The 22,264-nt window shown below is 44.3% G+C and overlaps 1 protein-coding gene across 1 annotated transcript in view; it reads right to left on the bottom strand.

The window, feature by feature from the left end:
• LOC126176653 (gamma-aminobutyric acid receptor alpha-like) overlaps positions 1–22,264 on the bottom strand; it is a 308,835-nt gene that overhangs the window by 162,034 nt on the left and 124,537 nt on the right. Inside the window, exon 4 of the mRNA XM_049923811.1 lies at positions 14,468–14,550. Within this exon, the coding sequence (XP_049779768.1) occupies positions 14,468–14,550 (83 nt within the window). The remainder of the gene's footprint in view (positions 1–14,467; positions 14,551–22,264) is intronic.

Genomic DNA, 22,264 nt, shown 5'->3' on the forward strand with positions numbered 1-22,264 from the left:
GAATGAAAATTTCCACCTGGGCTGAGACTCGAACCCAAGCCTCCTGCTCACTAAGCAGTTGAGCTCACCACTGCACTACCCAGGCACATTAGCTATAGATAACAGCACAGACTTCCCTAGAACATCTTATTCCTCAGTCCAAATTCCCATTTATGACACAGCCCATTTGTTATTTCCTCTAAACCCGAACAGCATTGCAGAGGTTCTCCAAATGTATTGGAATAGCACCTCAGCATCGAACCCTCGTGCCTAGTGGGCCGGAGACCTGGTTCGAATCCTGGCCATAATACTAACTTTCATTTGTCGCTTCAGTGTGCATATACAGGGTGAGTCAGGAGGAAAGGTACGTGCTTTGAGACGCGATATTATTAGCGATTCTGAACAAGAAACGTCATATGGATATATGTCCTATTGCGAACGGTTTCCGAACACGTTTAATATCACTTTTGTACGATTTTCTTTAATAGCTCGAAAACCCCATACTCCAACGAAAACATGTCTCAGGACACAATTAAACTAAATTAAATTTGCTACAAAAAGGTCCTATTTATATCCTGTCTAGGACTAACAGTTTGCCCGGAGAGATCACGAGAATATTGAAAATCTCGCGCGACGCGCGTGCGCTGTAGCTTACGAGGTGTGGCTAGAAAAAAACCGGACTAGTACTGGTGAAACAATAAAACGAATGCAATAAGGCTGAAAGTCGCATGGCCTGTCACGTGACTCTCGCTCCGCCTACTGCTCGAGTTTCATCTGCCTCCTGCACTCAGTCTGCCTGTGGCGTCTGTTTTAAGTAGTTGACGTTTTGTCTGTGCGCCGGAAAATGTTGAGTGTACAGAAAGAACAGCGTGTTAACATCAAATTTTGTTTCAGACTAGGAAAATCTGCAAGTGAAACGTTTGTAATGTTACAACAAGTGTACGGCGATGATTGTTTATCGCGAACACAAGTGTTTGAGTGGTTTAAACGATTTAAAGATGGCCGCGAAGACACCAGTGATGACACTCGCACTGGCAGACCATTGTCAGCAAAAACTGATGCAAACATTGAAAAAATCGGTAAACTAGGTCGACAAGATCGCCGTTTAACAATCAGAGCAGTGTCTGTGTTAACAGGATTTGACAAGGATCTTGTCAAACAAGTTTACCGATTTTTTCAATGTTTGCATCAGTTTTTGCTGACAATGGTCTGCCAGTGCGAGTGTCATCACTGGTGTCTTCGCGGCCATCTTTAAATCGTTTAAACCACTCAAACACTTGTGTTCGCGATAAACAATCATCGCCGTACACTTGTTGTTACATTACAAACGTTTCACTTGCAGATTTTCCTAGTTTGAAACAAAATTTGATGTTAACACGCTGTTCTTTCTGTACACTCAACATTTTCCGACCCACAGACAAAACGTCAACTACTTAAAACAGACGCCACAGGCAGACTGAGTGCAGGAGGCAGATGAAACTCGAGCAGTAGGCGGAGCGAGAGTCACGTGACAGGCCACGCAACTTTCAGCGTTATTGCATTCGTTTTATTGTTTCACCAGTATTAGTCCGGTTTTTTTCTAGCCACACCTCGTATATACGTTTTGTAGGCCTGTTTGAGGTACTTTTCCGACTTGACAGACCACAAGCGCACGGTATCACAATGGTTCAAATGGCTCTGAGCACTATGGGACTTAACAGCTGTGGTCATCAGTCCCCTAGAACTTAGAACTACTTAAACCTAACTAACCTATGGACATCACACACATCCATGCCCGAGGCAGGATACGAACCTGCGACCGTAGCACGGTATCACAATGTTCATCTCAACTTCCTCTATATTACTGTCGCACGATGGAAACAATGACATTAAATAATACAGAAAATAAACAGAAATGTACATTACAAGTGTTCTATCTCGTAAACCATTCGCAATTGGGCATATATCCACATCAAACTTTTTGTTCAGAATCAATAATGATATCACCCGTCGAAACACGTACCTTACCTCCCGACTCACCCTGTATACATCATAGATGTTTGAGATATGAAAAGGTCTCTGCAGCCATACAGTTTCGTTTGATTAAAGCTGATATTCCTAGGTTTTCGGCAGGATTCCCGATTTCATTAGATGGTGAGGTGCTACTCCAGTACAACTGTAGAGCCTCTGCAGTGCTGTTCGAGCTTAGGGGGAACACCGAGAGGGCTGTGAACGGGAAGCGTGCTAGGATAGTGTGTGAAGGTGTGTAAAGCCACTGTCCGACGGTGGCGTAGTGGGCAGCGCATCTGCCTAGTGGGCAGGGGACGCAGGTTCGATTCCTGGTCTGGCTACAAATTTTCATTTGTCGCTTCAGTCAGCATATATACACTCCCTCGTGACTTCAGTCGGTATATATGTTTTCATTCGTCACTTCAGTCATCATACATACATCACACTGTCAAAACATATTGAAGATATAAGAAATATTTAATTTACGTAATTTTACCAACAACTGAATACTGGCAGTTATGTGACAGTTTACTATTGATGTACCACGGACGTCTCGCTCACCTAGACGTAAGTATTAGCATGTAATCAGACAACTATGTATGGTGTACTATGTACGAGAACGGTCCCATCAACATTGTAACAACAGGTTATTTGAAAATTACAGTGAATGTCGAAACATACTTCTCATGAAATAAAGACTAATAAACACATTGCAGCTATTCTCGACCTTGTAATAATAAACAAACTGTGTTCTTATCTCCGCAAAATTCCCACCTTATCCTATATGTTCTTTTTTCCGAGTTAATAGTACACAGTGTACATAAAATCCGTATAACATAGGAATTTTGCAGAGTTATTAACATTATTTGTGTATTATTACCTCGTCAAAAAGATAATATAGGATATCGTAGTTAACAGTACACAAACTATGTTCATAATTCCGCAATATTCCTGTGTTATGCATATTTGTTTGATTATATGTTAGTACTTATATAGGAATTTTGTAGAATTATGGACATAATTTGTTTGTTATTACGCCGGCTGGTGTGGCCGTGCGGTTCTAGGCGCTACAGTCTGGAACCGCGTGACCGCTACGGTCGCAGGTTCGAGTCCTGCCTCGGGCATGGATGTGTGTGATGTTCTTAGGTTAGTTAGCTTTAAGTAGTTCTAAGTTCTAGGGGACTGATGACCTTAGAAGTTGAGTCCCACAGTGCTCAGAGCCATTTTGTTTGTTATTACAAGTTCCAGAATAGCTCCAATGTATGTATATATGTATGTATGTATGTGTGTGTGTGTGTGTGTGTGTGTGTGTGTGTGTGTGTGTGTGTGTATGTGTGTGTGTGTGTATGAAGATAGTCTGTGTATTATTAAAACGTACAAAATAGCTGCAATGTAATTATCAGTCTTTATTTCACGAGATATATTTTTCGACATGCATTGTCATTTTCAAATAACATGTGAATACAGTGTTCATGGGACCATTCACGTACATAATACACCATACATATTTGTTTGATTATATGTTAGTACTTACGTATGGTGTCTCTCTGAAGTGTTGCCAGTTTCTCTGGTGATGGTGTTTAAGCAGATATTTGCCATATTTCGTTTCATCAATGTGTAGGTGGAGTCAGTCCAAATAAATACTGCTCATTATGTCTTTGATGCGACTCCCAGTGCCGACAGAATGTGTCGGTTTGTTTCCTTAAGAAAAAAAATGATTTTCTAAGCAGAATACGTGTCGCTTCAAAGCCATGATTAGCGCTGACTCTAGTTACACATTGAAAAAACTAAATTGCAAATATATATGCAAAATGTAAATGTAGTTATCTATATTCGACGTATATTTTATAAATCATTACGTCTTAAATATACTTTATTCGACTTCCTTCGCAAGGTTTTTCATTAATTCTGTGCCAGTTTCTCCGTGTGAACAAAATTACCTTGTAGATACTACCGTCCATTAACATATATTATAAAATGTAGTTTCTCTTTTCCTCTGTTACAATGCAAATTACTGTCTGGACGAAACATTCGTTTTTAATTAGAAACGCTTTTGCTACCAATACCCGAAACAGAGAATTCCAGACACTAATTCATGTATTAAAATTAGGAGAGGTTCCACACTTCATGAGACGGGGAACATTGTTTCTCCCTTCGGAATGAACGCGTATCCATATACAGAAATCAATTGACGCCGCAAAAGTAATTGTCGTTCTCTTATCACGTTCTCTTGTGAAGCTGAGAGCATATCTGCAGCAATTCCCGTGGATAATGTTTTTCACCATTTCCTAGTGCAGTGCTCGCCGTTCTCCCGAGTACGCAAATGACATACTCGGATAGTATTGGCAGGCCGAACCCATCCATCGAACGGTGTGAACTGATTGACGAATGGCAGAGCCTGACGAATCACTCTCGCAGAAATAATGGCCGAGTCTCATTCGGCGATGTTTTAGGTAGATGTGTCATAATGTGCGTATTCGCAAGAGTTATTGCAGGTCAGTACAGGATGTTCTCTTCCTGTATACTAGTAACGATGGAAGTAAATAGCCCCAAAACAATTCTCTGCTCTTGACATTACGTGTAACACTCTCGTCCATTAACACTTCCATAAGACTTAAAAATAATTTACCACACATTCAACGTATGGAAAAGGAACTGCATACAGATTATCCCCGCAGTGACATGAATTCCTTGCCAACAGAGACTATTACGAGCCTCTTGGTTATTGTGGACTGCAGGTGATCTTCAGAATCAAAGGCGATATGAAAAATTAAATATTTAGTTTAAGAAATACACTGTATTCGCTCGGTACTATTATCTATTTCTTCCGCGATACATTTAAAATGGTTTTCTTCCCCATAATCAGCAACACACGGGATGAAAAGTCAGTGTCCAGTCACATTAGTGTAACCACATGTGAAAGCCTGAAAACCATCTTTTGCAGCAGGGACAGCTGCGAGTCGTGGAGGAAGAGAATGAATGAGGTGCTGTTTGGTACCGAACAGCCCGACGGGAAGGATCCCACAGATTTTCAGTTGTGTGACCATCGACAGGACCGATCAGTGTCAAGCTACACAATATCTATCTGTCTATATTCGGATCCCGCTCCAGCTACTGCCGGGCCTGGGTGCTGATGAGTCCTCTCCATTTGGCTCGGTCCTTCCACCACTTTTCTTCCTCCACTTGCTGCCAGGTCACACCTCTCCTTTCCACAGATATTCTCACTCCCATTTTCCGCCGTGTTCTTGGGCGCCCTCTACGTCTTTCACCATCCATCTTTAGTTCTTCCATAGTTTTCATCTACATCTACATCTACATTTATACTCTGCAAGCCACCCAACGGTGTTTGGCGGAGGGCAATTTACGTGCCACTGTCATTACCTCCCTTTCCTGTTCCAGTCGCGTATGGTTCGCGGGAAGAACGACTGTCTGAAAGCCTCTGTGCGCGCTCTAATCTCTCTAATTTTACATTCGTGATCTCCTAGGGAGGTATAAGTAGGGGGAAGCAATATATTCGACACCTCATCCAGAAACGCACCCTCTCGAAACCTGGCGAGCAAGCTATACCGCGATGCAGAGCGCTTCTCTTGCAGAGTCTGCCACTTGAGTTTGTTAAACATTTCCGTAACGCTATCACGGTTACCAAATAACCCTCTGACGAAACGCGCCGCTCTCTCTATCTCCTCCGTCAACCCGATCTGGTACGGATCCCACACTGATGAGCAATACTCAAGTATAGGTCGAACGAGTGTTTTGTAAGCCACCTCCTTTGTTGATGGACTACATTTTCTAAGGACTCTCCCAATGAATCTCAACCTGGTACCCGCCTTACCAACAATTAATTTTATATGATCATTCCACTTCAAATCGTTCCGCACGCATACTCCCAGATATTTTACAGAAGTAACTGCTACCAGTGTATGTTCCGCTATCATATAATCATACAATAAAGGATCCTTCTTTCTATGTATTCGCAATACATTACATTTGTCTATGTTAAGGGTCAGTTGCCACTCCCTGCACCAAGTGCCTATCCGCTGCAGATCTTCCTGCATTTCGCTACAATTTTCTAATGCTGCAACTTCTCTGTATACTACAGCATCATCCGCGAAAAGCCGCATGGAACTTCCGACACTATCTACTAGGTCATTTATATACACTCCTGGAAATTGAAATAAGAACACCGTGAATTCATTGTCCCAGGAAGGGGAACCTTTATTGACACATTCCAGGGGTCAGATACATCACATGATCACACTGACAGAACCACAGGCACATAGACACAGGCAACAGAGCATGCACAATGTCGGCACTAGTACAGTGTATATCCACCTTTCGCAGCAATGCAGGCTGCTATTCTCCCATGGAGACGATCGTAGAGATGCTGGATGTAGTCCTGTGGAACGGCTTGCCATGCCATTTCCACCTGGCGCCTCAGTTGGACCAGCGTTCGTGCTGGACGTGCAGACCGCGTGAGACGACGCTTCATCCAGTCCCAAACATGCTCAATGGGGGACAGATCCGGAGATCTTGCTGGCCAGGGTAGTTGACTTACACCTTCTAGAGCACGTTGGGTGGCCCGGGATACATGCGGACGTGCATTGTCCTGTTGGAACAGCAAGTTCCCTTGCCGGTCTAGGAATGATAGAACGATGGGTTCGATGACGGTTTGGATGTACCGTGCACTATTCAGTGTCCCCTCGACGATCACCAGTGGTGTACGGCCAGTGTAGGAGATCGCTCCCCACACCATGATGCCGGGTGTTGGCCCTGTGTGCCTCGGTCGTATGCAGTCCTGATTGTGGCGCTCACTTGCACGGCGCCAAACACGCATACGACCATCATTGGCACCAAGGCAGAAGCGACTCTCATCGCTGAAGACGACACGTCTCCATTCGTCCCTCCATTCACGCCTGTCGCGACACCACTGGAGGCGGGCTGCACGATGTTGGGGCGTGAGCGGAAGACGGCCTAACGGTGTGCGGGACCGTAGCCCAGCTTCATGGAGACGGTTGCGAATGGTCCTCGCCGATACCCCAGGAGCAACAGTGTCCATAATTTGCTGGGAAGTGGCGGTGTCGTCCCCTACGGCACTGCGTAGGATCCTACGGTCTTGGCGTGCATCCGTGCGTCGCTGCGGTACGGTCCCAGGTCGACGGGCACGTGCACCTTCCGCCGACCACTGGCGACAACATCGATGTACTGTGGAGACCTCACGCCCCACGTGTTGAGCAATTCGGCGGTACGTCCACCCGGCCTCCCGCATGCCCACTATACGCCCTCGCTCTAAGTCCGTCAACTGCACATACGGTTCACGTCCACGCTGTCGCGGCATGCTACCAGTGTTAAAGACTGCGATGGAGTTCCGTATGCCACGGCAAACTGGCTGACACTGACGGCGGCGGTGCACAAATGCTGCGCAGCTAGCGCCATTCGACGGCCAACACCGCGGTTCCTGGTGTGTTCGCTGTGCCGTGCGTGTGATCATTGCTTGTACAGCCCTCTCGCAGTGTCCGGAGCAAGTATGGTGGGTCTGACACACCGGTGTCAATGTGTTCTTTTTTCCATTTCTAGGAGTGTATATTGTGAAAAGCAATGGTCCCATAACACTCCCCTGTGGCACGCCAGAGGTTACTTTAATGTCTGTAGACGTCTCTCCGTTGATAACAACATGCTGTGTTCTGTTTGCTAAAAACTCTTCAATCCAGCCACACAGCTGGTCTGATATTCCGTAGGCTCTTACTTTGTTTGTCAGGCGACAGTGCGGAACTGTATCGAACGCCTTCCGGAAGTCAAGAAAAATAGCATCTACCTGGGAGCCTGTATCTAATATTTTCTGGGTCTCATGAACAAATAAAGCGAGTTGGGTCTCACACTATCGCTGTTTCCAGAATCCATGTTGATTCCTACATAGTAGATTCTGAGTTTCCAAAAACGACATGATACTCGAGCAAAACACATGTTCTAAAATTCTACAACAGATCGACGTCAGAGATATAGGTCTATAGTTTTGCGCATCTGCTCGACGACCCTTCTTGAAGACTGGGACTACCTGTGCTCTTTTCCAATCATTTGGAACCTTCTGTTCCTCTAGAGACTTGCGGTACACGGCTGTTAGAAGGGGGGCGAGTTCTTTCGCGTACTCTGTGTAGAATCGAATTTGTATCCCGTCAGGTGCAGTGGACTTCCCTCTGTTGAGTGATTCCAGTTGCTTTTCTATTCCTTGGACACTTATTTCGATGTCTGCCATTTTTTCGTTGGTGCGAGGATTTAGAGAAGGAACTGCAGTGCGGTCTTCCTCTGTGAAACAGCTTTGGAAAAAGGTGTTTAGTATTTCAGCTTTACGCTTGTCATCCTCTGTTTCAATGCCATCATCATCCTGGAGTGTCTGGACATGATGTTTCGACCCACTTACTGATTTAACGTAAGACCAGAATTTCCTACGATTTTCTGTCAAGTCGGCACCTAGTATTTTACTTTCGAATTCACTGAACGCTTCACGCATAGCCCTCCTTACGCTAACTTTGACATCGTTTAGCTTCTGTTTGTCTGAGAGGTTTTGGCTGCGTTTAAACTTGGAGTGAAGCTCTCTTTGCTTTCGCAGTAGTTTCCTAACTTTGTTTTTGTACCACGGTGGGTTTTTCCCGTCCCTCACAGTTTTACTCGGCACGTACCTGTCTAAAACGCATTTTACGATTGCCTTGAACTTTTTCCATAAACACTCAACATTGTCAGTGTAGGAACAGAAATTTTCGTTTTGATCTGTTAGGTAGTCTGAAATCTGCCTTCTATTACTCTTGCTAAACAGATAAACCTTCCTCCCTTTTTTTATATTCCTATTAACTTCCATATTCAGGGATGCTGCAACGGCCTTATGATCACTGATTCCCTGTTCTGCACTTACAGAGTCGAAAAGTTCGGGTCTGTTTGTTATCAGTAGGTCCATGATGTTATCTCCACGAGTCGATTCTCTGTTTAATTGCTCGAGGTAATTTTCGGATAATGCACTCAGTATAATGTCACTCGATGCGCTGTCCCTACCACCCGTCCTAAACATCTGAGTGTCCCACTCTATATCTGGTAAATTGAAATCTCCACCTAAGACCATAACATGCTGAGAAAATTTATGTGAAATGTATTCCAAATTTTCTCTCAGTTGTTCTGCCACTAATGCTGCTGAGTCGGGGGGTCGGTAAAAGGAGTCTCTCCCCATGCCTCCTCCCCACATATCCAAACGATCTTAATCTCTTTTTTCCAATTTCAGTGGACATGATAAGAGCAGCAGGTCCAGAGTACAATCAAGTGTGTGGAGAAATAGTACAATATCTGACGATTGGAAAGTGAAAAGATAGAAAAGGAGCCGAGTGAAGAACATCAATGTTTTAGGAAAGAAAGAAGCACGATCGACCTGATATTTTCTATCCGTCAACTGAAGGAAAGAAGTTAGGAGTATAACAAAAGGGTGATAATGGTTTTTATATACATAGAAAAGGCATATGACTCAGTTAACAGAGAAAGACACTGGGAAGAAATGAAGAAGGTAGATATAGAAGATGGATACATTAATGTAAGAAAGACAATGTACAGAGGACACAATTGAAGAATTAGAACACCATTGGGGAACACTGGATACTTCGAAGGGAGTGAAATATCTAGGAATGGAAGATTATTTGATAAAATGAATAGGAGGTTACAGTAGGGAGGCAATTTCTACCAAACAATAACACACCTGATTTGGAATAAGAAAATTTCAGAAAAAGCAAAACTCCTTATGTATAAGAATTATTACTTCCCTATTGTCACCTATGGTGGAGAAACATGGACAATGACAGAAAGGGACTGAAGCAGACTGCAAGCAGCGGAAATGGAATTTCCCAGAGCAGTTAAGGGAAAAACAAGAATGGACAGAGCAAGGAATGTAGAGATTAGAAAGGACCCTAAACAAGAAAATATGACGGAAGAAAAACTACACTCTAAGGACTATGGTCTGCTAAGTGACTCTACCTATAGGAGGATTGATTACGATCCTACAGGACGTGTGCAACGAAAAACTTCAGCACTATTAAATTCCTCCTCCTCCCCGCAAGAGACCATCAAGAGGTTAAAACCACATGGTTGTGTACCTCCAAGACTGTATGGCCTTCCAAAGATTCATAAAGAGGGTCTTCCTCTGCGTCCAATAGTGAGCAACATTGGAACTCCCACATATGATTTAGCTAAACATCTCGCTTCCTTACTGAGACCTTTCGTAGGCAAGTGCTCACATCACATACGAAACTCAGCTGATTTTATCAATAGACTGGGGGCTCTTCGTCTTAGCAGTGTAGACCTTCTAGTAAGTTTTGATGTGGTCTCACTTTTTACAAAAGTTCCTCTTGCAGATTCTTTGACACTGATTGGTAACATGTTTCCTGTTGATATCACTGCTTTGTTCAGGCACGCACTTTCCTCTACTTATTTTATGTTTAATCAAGAATATTTCGAACAGACTGACGGTGTCGCCATGGGTAGCCCCCTGTCTCCTTTGGTCGCCAACCTTTTTATGGAGGATTTTGAAGAGAGAGCGCTTGAATCAGCTGCCCTGAAGCCAACAGTTTTTTGGCGGTATGTGGATGACACTTTCATAGTGTGTCCTCATGGAGAAGATAAATTAATGGAGTTTCTACATCACCTCAACTCCATTCATAGCAACATCCTGTTCACCATGGAAACAGAGAAAGATGGTTGTTTACCTTTCTTGGATGTCCTGGTTCGAAGGAAGAATGATGGTTCTCTAGGGCATTCAGTTTACCGGAAACCCACTCATGCTGATTTGTACCTGCAAGCATCGAGTTGCCATCATCCATCGCAAACCATGAGTTTGCTTAAAACACTTGTTCATAGAGCTCATACTGTCTCAGATCTAGATAGCTTATCTCAAGAACTCGCCCATCTAAAGACAGTATTCAGCGAAAATGGGTATTCCATCCGGCAGATTAACAGGGCACTAACAGTTAAAACTAAGAAGCAGGAAGTGAATAAAGAGGAGAACATGCCGGAACAATCATTAGCTTTTCTTCCTTTCGCTGGCAACACTTCGTTTAAAATAGCAAGAATCCTCCGAAAATTTCAGGTAAAAGTGGTGTTCCGCCCACCATCGAAGATTGCGGACCTTGTGGGATCAGTTAAAGACAATCTGTTACTACGAAAGGCCGGAATTTACAAGATACCGTGCCAATGTGGTATGTCTTACATAGGTCAAACCACACGCACCGTGAAAGAACGCTGCACTGAACATCAACGTTACTCCCGCCTTTTGCAGCCAAGCAAGTCCGCCATTGCTGAACATTGTATTTCTACTGGACATTCAGTGGAGTATGAGAAAACAATGATTTTGTCCACAGCAACGTCTTTCTGGGACTCCATTATTAAAGAATCTGTAGAAATACGACTGGCGGAAAATCTGTTAAACCGTGACAGCGACTACCAGCTGGACAGTGCATGGAATCCCATCGTCTCCACGATTTGCTCAAATCGAAGACGACAGAGTGCGTCGACGGCCTTGGCAAACAGCAACGCAGAGGGCGACTGAGTTCCGCTATTCCACCAGCGAAGGCGCTGCCGGTGGGCAGTGTTGGTTCAACTATCAAGTTTTCGACGCATGCGCAGAATAGTTACAGTACGCTATATATTGCGGAGCGGAGAACGTTATCGCCAGTCTGCGACGGCTCACCTGAAGATGACTGGCAGGTGCCCGGTTGAAATATCGTGCGAAGTATTGAACGACGATCGGCTGCAAGTCCGAAATTTGTTCGAACTATCGAATATATTGCTTCCCGCTACTTATACCTCCCTAGGAGATCACGAATGTACAGTTAGAGAGATTCGAGCGCGCACGGAGGCTTTCCGGCAGTCGTTCTTCCCGCGAACCATACGCGACTGGAACAGGAAAGGGAGGTAATGAGAGTGGCACGTTAAGTGCCCTCCGCCACACACCGTTGGGTGGCTTGCGGAGTATAAGTGTAGATGTAGATGTATGAAGCTGGTCCACCTCTGGCGCTTTTGCAAGCAGTTATTCGGCTTGGCACTGACTATCGTCGGAATCCCGACACGATTGTAGGGCCCTGTCCATAACGCTATGAACCTCAAATGAGGAGGGATCCGGCGACATTTCTGGCCATATTAGGGTTTGGTAAACTTGAAGAGAGGCAGTAGAAACTCTCGCCGTGTGCAGGAGGGAATTGCACTCCCGAAATTTAAGACCGGGATGGCTTGCCATTAAGGGCAACAAAACGGGTTGTAGAGTGCCGTCGACGTACCATTGTGCTATGAAGGTGCCGAGGAAGCCCACTGCAGGGATCCTACTATGAATAAAATGGGGCCCCAGAGCATCACTCTTGGTTGTCGGGCTGTATGGCGGATGTCAGTCACGTAGGTAACCCAAGACTGTATGAAGCGCCTCTAGACACGTCTCTGCTGGTCATCGGGGTTCAGTTGGTTGGTTGGTTGGTTTGGGGAAGGAGACCAGACAGCGTGGTCATCGGTCTCATCGGATTAGGGAAGGAGTGGGAAGGAAGTCGGCCGTGCCCTTTCAGAGGAACCATCCCGGCATTTGCCTGGAGCGATTAAGGGAAATCACGGAAAACCTAAATCAAGACGGCCGGACACGGGATTGAACCGTCGCCCTCCCGAATGCGAGTCCAGTGTCTAACCACTGCGCCACCCCGTTCGGTCGGGGTTCAGTTCTCAGCGGAATTCGTCACTGAAAACAATTCTCCTTCAGTCAGCGATATTCTAGGCTGAAGAGGTGTAATTCTGAAAATTTTGCAAAAGGCTGCTTCCATTTGTGGTACCGAAATTTGTAATCAGTGTTTTCCAGGTCTGTCTCGTGAATGTTTGGCATATAAATTTTAACTGAGATAGTCTCGAATTTCCCTATTTAGTATTTTTAGAATGATAGGTGCGATATTGTTGCTAGACAGGTATTTCGTTTTTCAAATGATATTTTGACAGCTACTCTGTCAGTTGTTTCTTTTGGTACTACTGTTTTAGTTTGTGCTGTCTGAAAGTTGTGATGTAAAATCGACAGATCGTCTGCAGAAGTTAAGAAGTCTATCTTACAGCTGCTCTTACAAATTTGATTCGTTCCTCACCTTTAAGCTCCGATATTTGTTTTCGGTAGTCTTACATTACTTCTCCTAAAACGAAGCTGAGAACCAACGGAGGGAGTCTCGCTCCTATTTGAATTTGAGAATGTTCCGAATCTTCTGCTCAAAATTTTGCTTTAGATTTTACACCAAAGAGAGATTCACAAGTAACTGTAGTGGTTTTGAGATGCAGAGATTGTTCTTTCGTAGGAGCATACTTCGGAATGTAATTTCCGTTTCGATTTTTCTCCACGGCTTTGCTACGATCGCAGTCCCGCTCCTGCGCAATAGTATCTCTGGTTCAAGCAGAACGAAATGACACCATTTTGGGCGCGCTCTGTGTTTTGTGTCGTTCGTAGTGATTGCTTATAATGGCATCGTTGATACAAAATCCCACCGCGAATGAACTGAGATCTGTGATTCGGTTTCTGAATGCTAAGAACGTTAAACCAAGTGTCATTCATCAACAAGTCTTAGCAGTTTAAGAAGAAAATGCAATGAATTCTTCAATGGTGAGAAGATGGGTCCGACAGTTTAAGGAAAGGCGCGATGAAGTGCATGACGAAGAACGAAGTGTACCTCCTTCTTAGATTTCTGGCGAGCTGGTTAATGCAGCCGAAGAAATGAAAGAAAACAGGTTTAAGATTAGAGCTATTGCTCATCAGCTTCCATAAATTTCAATCACGGTAATTTACGAGGTTGTTACTGAAAAACTGAGTTGTCATAAACTTTGCACAAGTTGGGTGCCTCACTTCTTAAGCCAACAGGCGGCAACATTCTATAACGAATACATAAAATTATACCACGCTATGACAAATACCTGGAGAATTGGAGCATCTATGTTGAAATGTAAGGTAAGTGTTACTAAGTTTTGTGAAGTAAATTGCTTTCTTTATCTGTATTCGATTCCTCTTTTTATTACCAGACGGAACTTATTTTCCGAACTACCCTCGTAATTTTCAAGTGAGGTTCACTGTCTACTAGATCACAGGCTTGTTTAAAATATACACAGGTATAAAGATGACATAATTTTTTGATGTCTGATAATTAATTTCAGAACTAAAATTAGTCCTGCGCAATAACACCTGGTTCGAAACCTGCTTGTTATTTTCTTGATTTACATTCACATTGTTATTTTATTTCTGTTTTTAGGCATTTCTAAGTGCCTTTGTATGACTGTGTATGGTCGGTTGAACGCCAGATACATGATGGTATTTTGACTCTTGAAACGTGTCGCTACGTATGAAATCCCTTATGTTAGTGTGTTCTATACTAATCAAGTATAACTAATATGCAAAATATTCACTGCAGTATCTCAAATGGTACTGACTGACAGTAGCGATCGAGTCATATAAACTGCAGCTGCTACTCACAGCTTCCGAACTTGAGCGGGCAGCGCTGCGTGTCCATGGGGAAGTCCTCCAGGTTCATGGGGCAGCCGGCCTTGATGGTCAACCTGCCACAAAAAAGAACAAGCCCAGCATCAGACCCAGCGCAAGTCTGACTTCGTCATACCAGGGTAAAATGCGTGAATATGCGTCCACATTACACGAAAGCATATGAGCCAATGGGGAATACGAAATGCCTTGCTTATATCAGTGCTTTAATTACAGGGACTATGACGGTCTGAATAATTACGTATTCGTAGTACAGTAAATGTTTGAGTAATACGAAAGCACTGTAAATAATATTAACTTTTTTGGCAAATATGAAACACACTTCCTCTGACCCGCAAAGCGATTTGCGGTTAATTATGTACCAAATAACATATAATCTCACCCAATAGATATAAAATTTGGCAAACAGCTCTTATGGGTGGCAAGTCACTAGTTGTTAGTAACTAAACATGCCTGAGAGAAAATAGTTTTCCAAGTCCCACTTTCTTAAAAAAAAAAAAAAAAAAAAGGCAGCCGCATCTTTTATTTACGTGTGAAGAAAGTTAAGATAACAATATTTAGAAAGATACTATTGAAATGACACTGCTGTAAAAATAATTTAAGTAATAAATTGCATCACAGAAAGAAGTGAGTAAGGTGAGCGAAATTTGGCGTACGATGAACTTGTAATTGTTTGCCTCAACTGTTTGTGTGGATTATTCATACACCATTCTTCATCCGTGACGAATGATGGAAAATGCTTGACATACGAAAACAGATGTCCAGAGCGAACGTTTACGCAACATAGTTTATACACCGTTTTCAAATTTTTTTAAAGAGTTTACACATCTCATTGGTGTAGACTATGAGCAACTGTTAGATACCTGAGCTATTCGGACCGCCTAATTTCACAGTATTTGTGGCAGTGGGTTCAAGTTGGAACCACGCGGTCTTCATGAGAGCTCTGCGAGACCGTGTTAGGTTCCTGCTGGGAGAATTTACATAGGCCACAGTTGTTTACAGAGTACAGGAGTTTTTCACATCAATTGAAGCAATCCATTCTCCATTTTGTTACGTGGCAGGTTTTCTCCTAATCTATCACAAAACACTGCATTCTCATTTGCTTGATCAACGTAGTAATTTTCTTCCGCAACTTTGTATTTACACACCATTTCCAGTACCACAAATGACCATCCTGTTTATTGCCTTCTTTTCACTCATGTTTTGTTAAAATAAGGAACTGCCGATTGGCAAAACATAAGACTTTTCTTAAAAGAAACAGGCTGGACCACAAAAATATTCAGAGTCCAAAACTGCGTTTCAGCCCAGATAACCATTTTCAACACCTACACTCTCAAGACGGTGGATGAAACGGCCTTCTCCCGAAACAATAGAAGTGTTCGAAAAAAGCCCTCAGGAAGATGAAAATCTGGCCAGTTGTCGCTTTCCTGTGGCCAGTGCGAGAACCTTCGTTTGTCTCAGCGCTCGTGCAGTGGAGTAATGTTCTGTTTCAATTTCTAAAACAAGCGTTGCTACTTGTACATAAAGTTATTTTCTGGAGAGCGCGTTCTTTCTCATACCTGTCTACGTGGGATCTCCCTTACTTGTCAACTTCAAATCGCTTCATGTGTTGGCAGAAGTGTCATGATTCCTCACTCAAGCCACTGAACTGTTATTTAACAATAACGAAATCCGTAAACATAGGAGTTTGCTTAAGCTTATATTTTACCGGACGGTAATCGCAGGGTCTGGTTCTATTGGCCTTCGAGATTCGTGCTCAGACGGAAACAGCCAAGTTCGACAGCATTAAAAATGAGAGCGCGCACTTTTTCTTGTTGTCTATGTGGGAGCTCTTATTTGTCGGTTTCAGAGTCGTATCATCGAGTGAGACAAGTCTCCTCTTGCTCACACAACAACACTATTGGTTAGTAATGACGAAGTCAGCAAGAGTAGGACTTCGTTTAAGATTCCTCCTAAAAATTTACTGGATGGAAATGACAATGTTTGCCTTTATTGGCTGGCTGTGACAGATACAGTGAAATTTGAAAGAGTTAAGAAAGGGGACATTTGTCGCTGGGAGATCTTGGAAATAAAGATTTGCTATTGGATGACTGATCAAATGAGCTACATCAGCGCTGACAAGGGAACATTTCCAAGTGTCTATAAACGATCTTATGAAACTTGGCAGATGTGTAGAGGGGGCAAAACAAGGCAATACGAGTATGTTTTTTTTGTTTGCGCCCAATTTCATTTATAAGGGGTGAAGCACACTCCGAAAGGTAAATTGGGTTCAAAATGGTTCAAATTGCTCTGAGCACTACGGGACTTAACATCTGAGGTCATCAGTCCCCTAGTACTGAGAACTACTTAAACCTAACTAACCGAAGGACATCACACACATCCATGTCCGAGGCAGGATTCGAACCTGCGATCGTAGCGGTCGCGCGGTTCCAGACTGAAGCACCTAGAACCGCTCGGCCACACCGGCCGGCTGGTAATTTGGGAAGTAAGGTTTGGTGGGAATATCATCGAGACGAATATACACAAAATATGTTTCTAATATATAAGTTTATATGTAAGTAACATTCTTTAAAACTGTAGAATCAAATTTAACAATAATTTGAATTTCTGCAAAGCACGCCACCACCATTATTTTATTTAATTTTGAAAAATGAAAACTTTTATTACAACATAAATTAAAGAAGCTTCCAAGCTACATCCATGCATGTGTAATAAGGCAGGTTTCTGAAATACCATTGTTGGAAAATAAGCTGTACACACTCTGCTGTCACCTACTCAAAATATCTACACATTCGTTATAAGTCTAGTAATTTTAATTACTTTTGTTTTATGTTTCAAACTGTAATCTTCCAATTTGCACTCTTTTTCTTGTTTGTTAGTTTACCGTTTACAAACATGTATTTTGCTGATTGAAAATAATAAGTAACTCATTATTATGACACAAACTCATTACAATATTGATAATCTGTAAATAAATGCTTATAACATAAAGTTTTCTTACAGTATACACATAAAATGAACGAAATTTCTTTATATAATATGCACGATAGAGAACATAACATAAAACAAACTTCTAGTAAGATGTCGAAATGTCGTGGGTGACACTTTAAATATCGAGATTTGTATCGGGCATATTTCACTAGGTCACTAGGGATCGGTCTCAAGCATCTTGGGGTATTCTAAACAGCACGACTGACACCCTACAACTGGAATGATATGGCGAACTCTGGCAAAATAGAATTCGCCTTTCGATGTTGCTACTCGTATTAAGGAGGACGACGATCCAGTTTAAGGTCCAAACATTGAGATGTATGTTTCCCACGAATTTGCTACGTTGTGTAGGGTGAACGCTGGGAGGCATCCTTAGGAAGATCGAACAGTGTCCTATCCGTTCCTCGTCACTACCCAATCAGCTCGCGCGCACCTTCTCTAGCAAGCCGGTCGTCGGATAGAAACACACAAATCTTCTTCCGTTTGTCTGTGTTCGCTTTTCGCCTCACATAAGACACAGAACAACCACCTCTGGCCGTAATAACGGCCTTGATACACCAGGGCATTGAGTCAAACAGAGCGTGGATGGTGTGTACAGGTACAACTGCCCATGCAGCTTCAACATGATACCACAGTTCATCAAGAGTAGTGACGGGCCTATTATGACGAGCCAGTTGCTTGGGCACCATTGACCAGACGTTTTGAATTGGTGAGAGATCTGGAGAATGTGCCGGCTAAGGCAGTAGTCGAACATTTTCTGTACCCAGAAAGTCCCGTACAGGACCTGCAACATGCGGTCGTGCATTATCCTGCTGAAATGTAGGGTTTCGCAGGGATCGAATAAAGGGTATAGCCACGGGTCGCAACACATCTGAAATGTAACGTCCAGTGTTCAAAGAGCTGTCACTGCGAACAAGAGATGAGCGAGACGTGTAACCTATGGCACCCCATACCATGACGTCTGGTGGTACGCCAGTATGGCGATGACGAATACACGCTTCCAACGTGCGTTCACCGCGATGTCGCCAGCCACGGATGCGACCATCATGATACTGTAAACAGAAACTGGATTCATCCGAAGAAATGACGTTTTGCCATTCGTGCACCCTGGTTCGTCGTTGAGTACACCATCGCAGGCGCTCCTGTCTGTGATGCAGCGTCAAGGGTAACGGCAGCCATGGTCACCGAGATGATAGTCCATGCTGCTGCAAACGTTGTCGAACTGTAGTTGTCTTGCAAACGTACCCTTCTGTTGACTCAGGGATCGAGACGTGGCTGTACTATCCGTTACAGTCATGCGGATAAGATGCCTGTCATCTCGACTGCTACTGATACGAGGCCGTTGGGATCCAGCACGGCGTTCCGTATTACCCTCCTGAACCCACCGATTCCATATTCTGCTAACACTCATTGGATCTCGACCAACGCGAGCAGCAATGTCGCGATACGATAAACCGCAATCGCGATAGGCTACAATACGACTTTTATCAAACCCGGAAACGTGATGGTACGCATTTCTCCTCCTTACACGAGGCATCACAACAACGTTTCACCAGGCAAGGCCGGTCAATAGCTGTTTGTGTATGAGAAATCGCTTGGGAACTTTACTCATGTCAGCACGTTGTAGGTGTCGCCACTGGCGCCAATGCTTTGAAAAGCTGATCATTTGAGTATCACAGCATCTTCTTCCTGTCGGTTAAATTTTGCACTTGCAGCACGCCATCTTCGTGGTGTAGCAATTTTAATGGCCAATAGTGTAACACTGAAACCGTCCTGCTGGTTGTCGATCGCGTGGAATTGTGACTAACGTTGCGACATAAATTCAAGACCTCTCTGCAAATGATCCTAGTATGCAAGGATCAAGGTGAGCTCTCACGACAAAGGTGAACGTTGTATAGTATACTAGCGTGCCGGTCTTCCTGAGGAACAGAACACAGTAGTGATTGAGAGTGGCACAGATTCCACAAGTGCTTGGAACATTCCTGGAGGTATGTACGAGGGCAGTTCAATAAGTAATGCAACACATTTTTTTTCTCGGCCAATTTTGGTTGAAAAAACCGGAAATTTCTTGTGGAATATTTTCAAACATTCCCGCTTCGTATCGTATAGTTTCATTGACTTCCGACAGGTGGCAGCGCTGTACGGAGCTGTTAAAATGGCGTCTATAACGGATGTGCGTTGCAAACAACGGGCAGTGATCGAGTTTCTTTTGGCGGAAAACCAGGGCATCTCAGATATTCATAGGCGCTTGCAGAATGTCTACGGTGATCTGGCAGTGGACAAAAGCACGGTGAGTCGTTGGGCAAAGCGTGTGTCATCATCGCCGCAAGGTCATGCAAGACTGACTAATCTCCCGCGTGCGGGCCGGCCGTGCACAGCTGTGACTCCTGCAATGGCGGAGCGTGCGAACACACTCGTTCGAGATGATCGACGGATCACCATCAAACAACTCAGTGCTCAACTTGACATCTCTGTTGGTAGTGCTGTCACAGTTGTTCACCACTTGGGATATTCAAAGGTTTGTTCCCGCTGGGTCCCTCGATGTCTAACCGAACACCATAAAGAGCAAAGGAGAACCATCTGTGCCGAATTGCTTGCTCGTCATGTGGCTGAGGGTGACAATTTCTTGTCAAAGATTGTTACAGGCGATGAAACATGGGTTCATCACTTCGAACCTGAAACAAAACGGCTGTCAATGGAGTGGCGCCACACCCACTCCCCTACCAAGAAAAAGTTTAAAGCCATGCCCTCAGCCGGTAAAGTCATGGTTAGAGTCATCTGGGACGCTGAAGGGGTTATTCTGTTCGATGTCCTTCCCCATGGTCAAACGATCAACTCTGAAGTGTATTGTGCTACTCTTCAGAAATTGAAGAAAGGACTTCAGCGTGTTCGTAGGCACAAAAATCTGAACGAACTTCTCCTTCTTCATGACAACGCAAGACCTCACACAAGTCTACGCACCCGAGAGGCGCTCACAAAACTTCAGTGGACTGTTGTTCCTCATGCACCCTACAGCCCCGATCTCGCACCGTCGGATTTCCATATGTTTGGCCCAATGAAGGACGCAATCCGTGGGAGGCACTACGCGGATGATGAAGAAGTTATTGATGCAGTACGACGTTGGCTCCGACATCGACCAGTGGAATGGTACCGTGCAGGCATACAGGCCCTCATTTCAAGGTGGCGTAAGGCCGTAGCATTGAATGGAGATTACGTTGAAAAATAGTGTTGTGTAGGTAGAGGATTGGGGAATAACCTGGTGTATTTCAATGCTGAATAAAACAACCCCTGTTTCAGAAAAAAAAATTTCCTTTCCTTATTGAACTGCCCTCGTAGTAGCGGATATCTACGTCCAGATCACGCTATTTCTGTATATTACGGGCCGGCACGTGAGGACGCGCAGGCAGAGACCGATGGCATCCTCATTGTCCCAATCAGACGAATTCGGTGATCAAGTCACCAGTGTGGTTTCTCATTCACGTTGCCCGAGCTGCTACAGTACGATTATGGTTTTGTGAGGCAGTCAGCTGTGCTGGTGGAAGGTGCCACCACCGTCATGAAAGACATCAAGCACTGTTGGATACAGGTGGCCACCAGAAATGTTCGCCTAGTCCGAAACTCTCACGCTGGCTTCGAGTACTACAAGAGGCGCTGTGAAAAGGCCCAGGCGAACGTCCCTCAACGCGTAATAATGTACCAACGGCCGGCGTTCGTGGTGCAGTGAATGTTTCGAGGTACCGTATCCGGACACGGAATGTGATTCACGATACCAGGCGACACGTTTCCAATGACCTGAGGCTGTGCCTCCGACTTCCACAGACTGCGGTAAGGCATAGGCGTCCGACACCGTGTCGCCTACTCTGGATTTCAGCATCCTTCGCACACTTTCCCTGGATGCTCAGGTTGGTAGTAAACATAGAGCCGACTAGCTTCACCGTCTCCGTGAAGCTCATTCCCTGGAGCCAGGCCGTGACGATCTGCCGTTTATCAGAGTCGCTTATGTCGGTGAACTTCCCCGTTCGCCACCGGTATCGTCGCCAGAATAGTTCTACGTTTGTCTCTGCTCCGCTTGAATATTTTCCTTACTGCGTCACTTGCCTTAAACGACATCAGATGGCGTTCAGGCTCGCAGTGGCCAGTAGTCGTAATGTTATGACTCGTTGGTGAATGCTGTCTATTCACGAGCAATAGCAGTCGTCATTTTGTATAGCCAACAACTGCGGTACAGCTACAACTGCACGGTATTTCAGTACGACGCAAGATCTGTGTCCAGCGCAACGCTGCAACCAACACCGGGCAGTCAGGCTTGTACTGCCGCATGCGTTGCGTTGCGGCCTGCCCTTCGGATTCTGACAGCAGTGTATCGTGTTTAGCCGAAGTTAGACGTTGGCTTGCTCGGACCACCGAGAACACCGTTATGGCTTTTAGCATTTCGGACTGTTGTCCACAGAGCTATTCACAAAATCCAGCTGAAACTTTACAGTGTAATGGTAGTGATACGACTGATCAATTCAAGTTCTCTTCCGCCATGTCAGTGCTACACATCGCTATTACATTTTATGCTGATAACGAAATGATATTTTTTATTGATGAGACATGGCGGCGTTAACTGGGGTACACGAACTCTCTGGAAGGTAGACGCTGAAGCTCTGAAAATTCTCATCAGCGTGCAAGAACCCCCACTCGTACTGAAACTCCAGAAATGTCTCAGTTTAGCCGGTGAGTCCGTAGATGGCGGTATAAGGGGCTGCAGTACAACTCGTCATGCTTTACCACCCCAAT

The sequence above is a fragment of the Schistocerca cancellata genome, chromosome 3, assembly GCF_023864275.1.
Source record: "Schistocerca cancellata isolate TAMUIC-IGC-003103 chromosome 3, iqSchCanc2.1, whole genome shotgun sequence".
Lineage (NCBI taxonomy): Eukaryota > Metazoa > Arthropoda > Insecta > Orthoptera > Acrididae > Schistocerca > Schistocerca cancellata.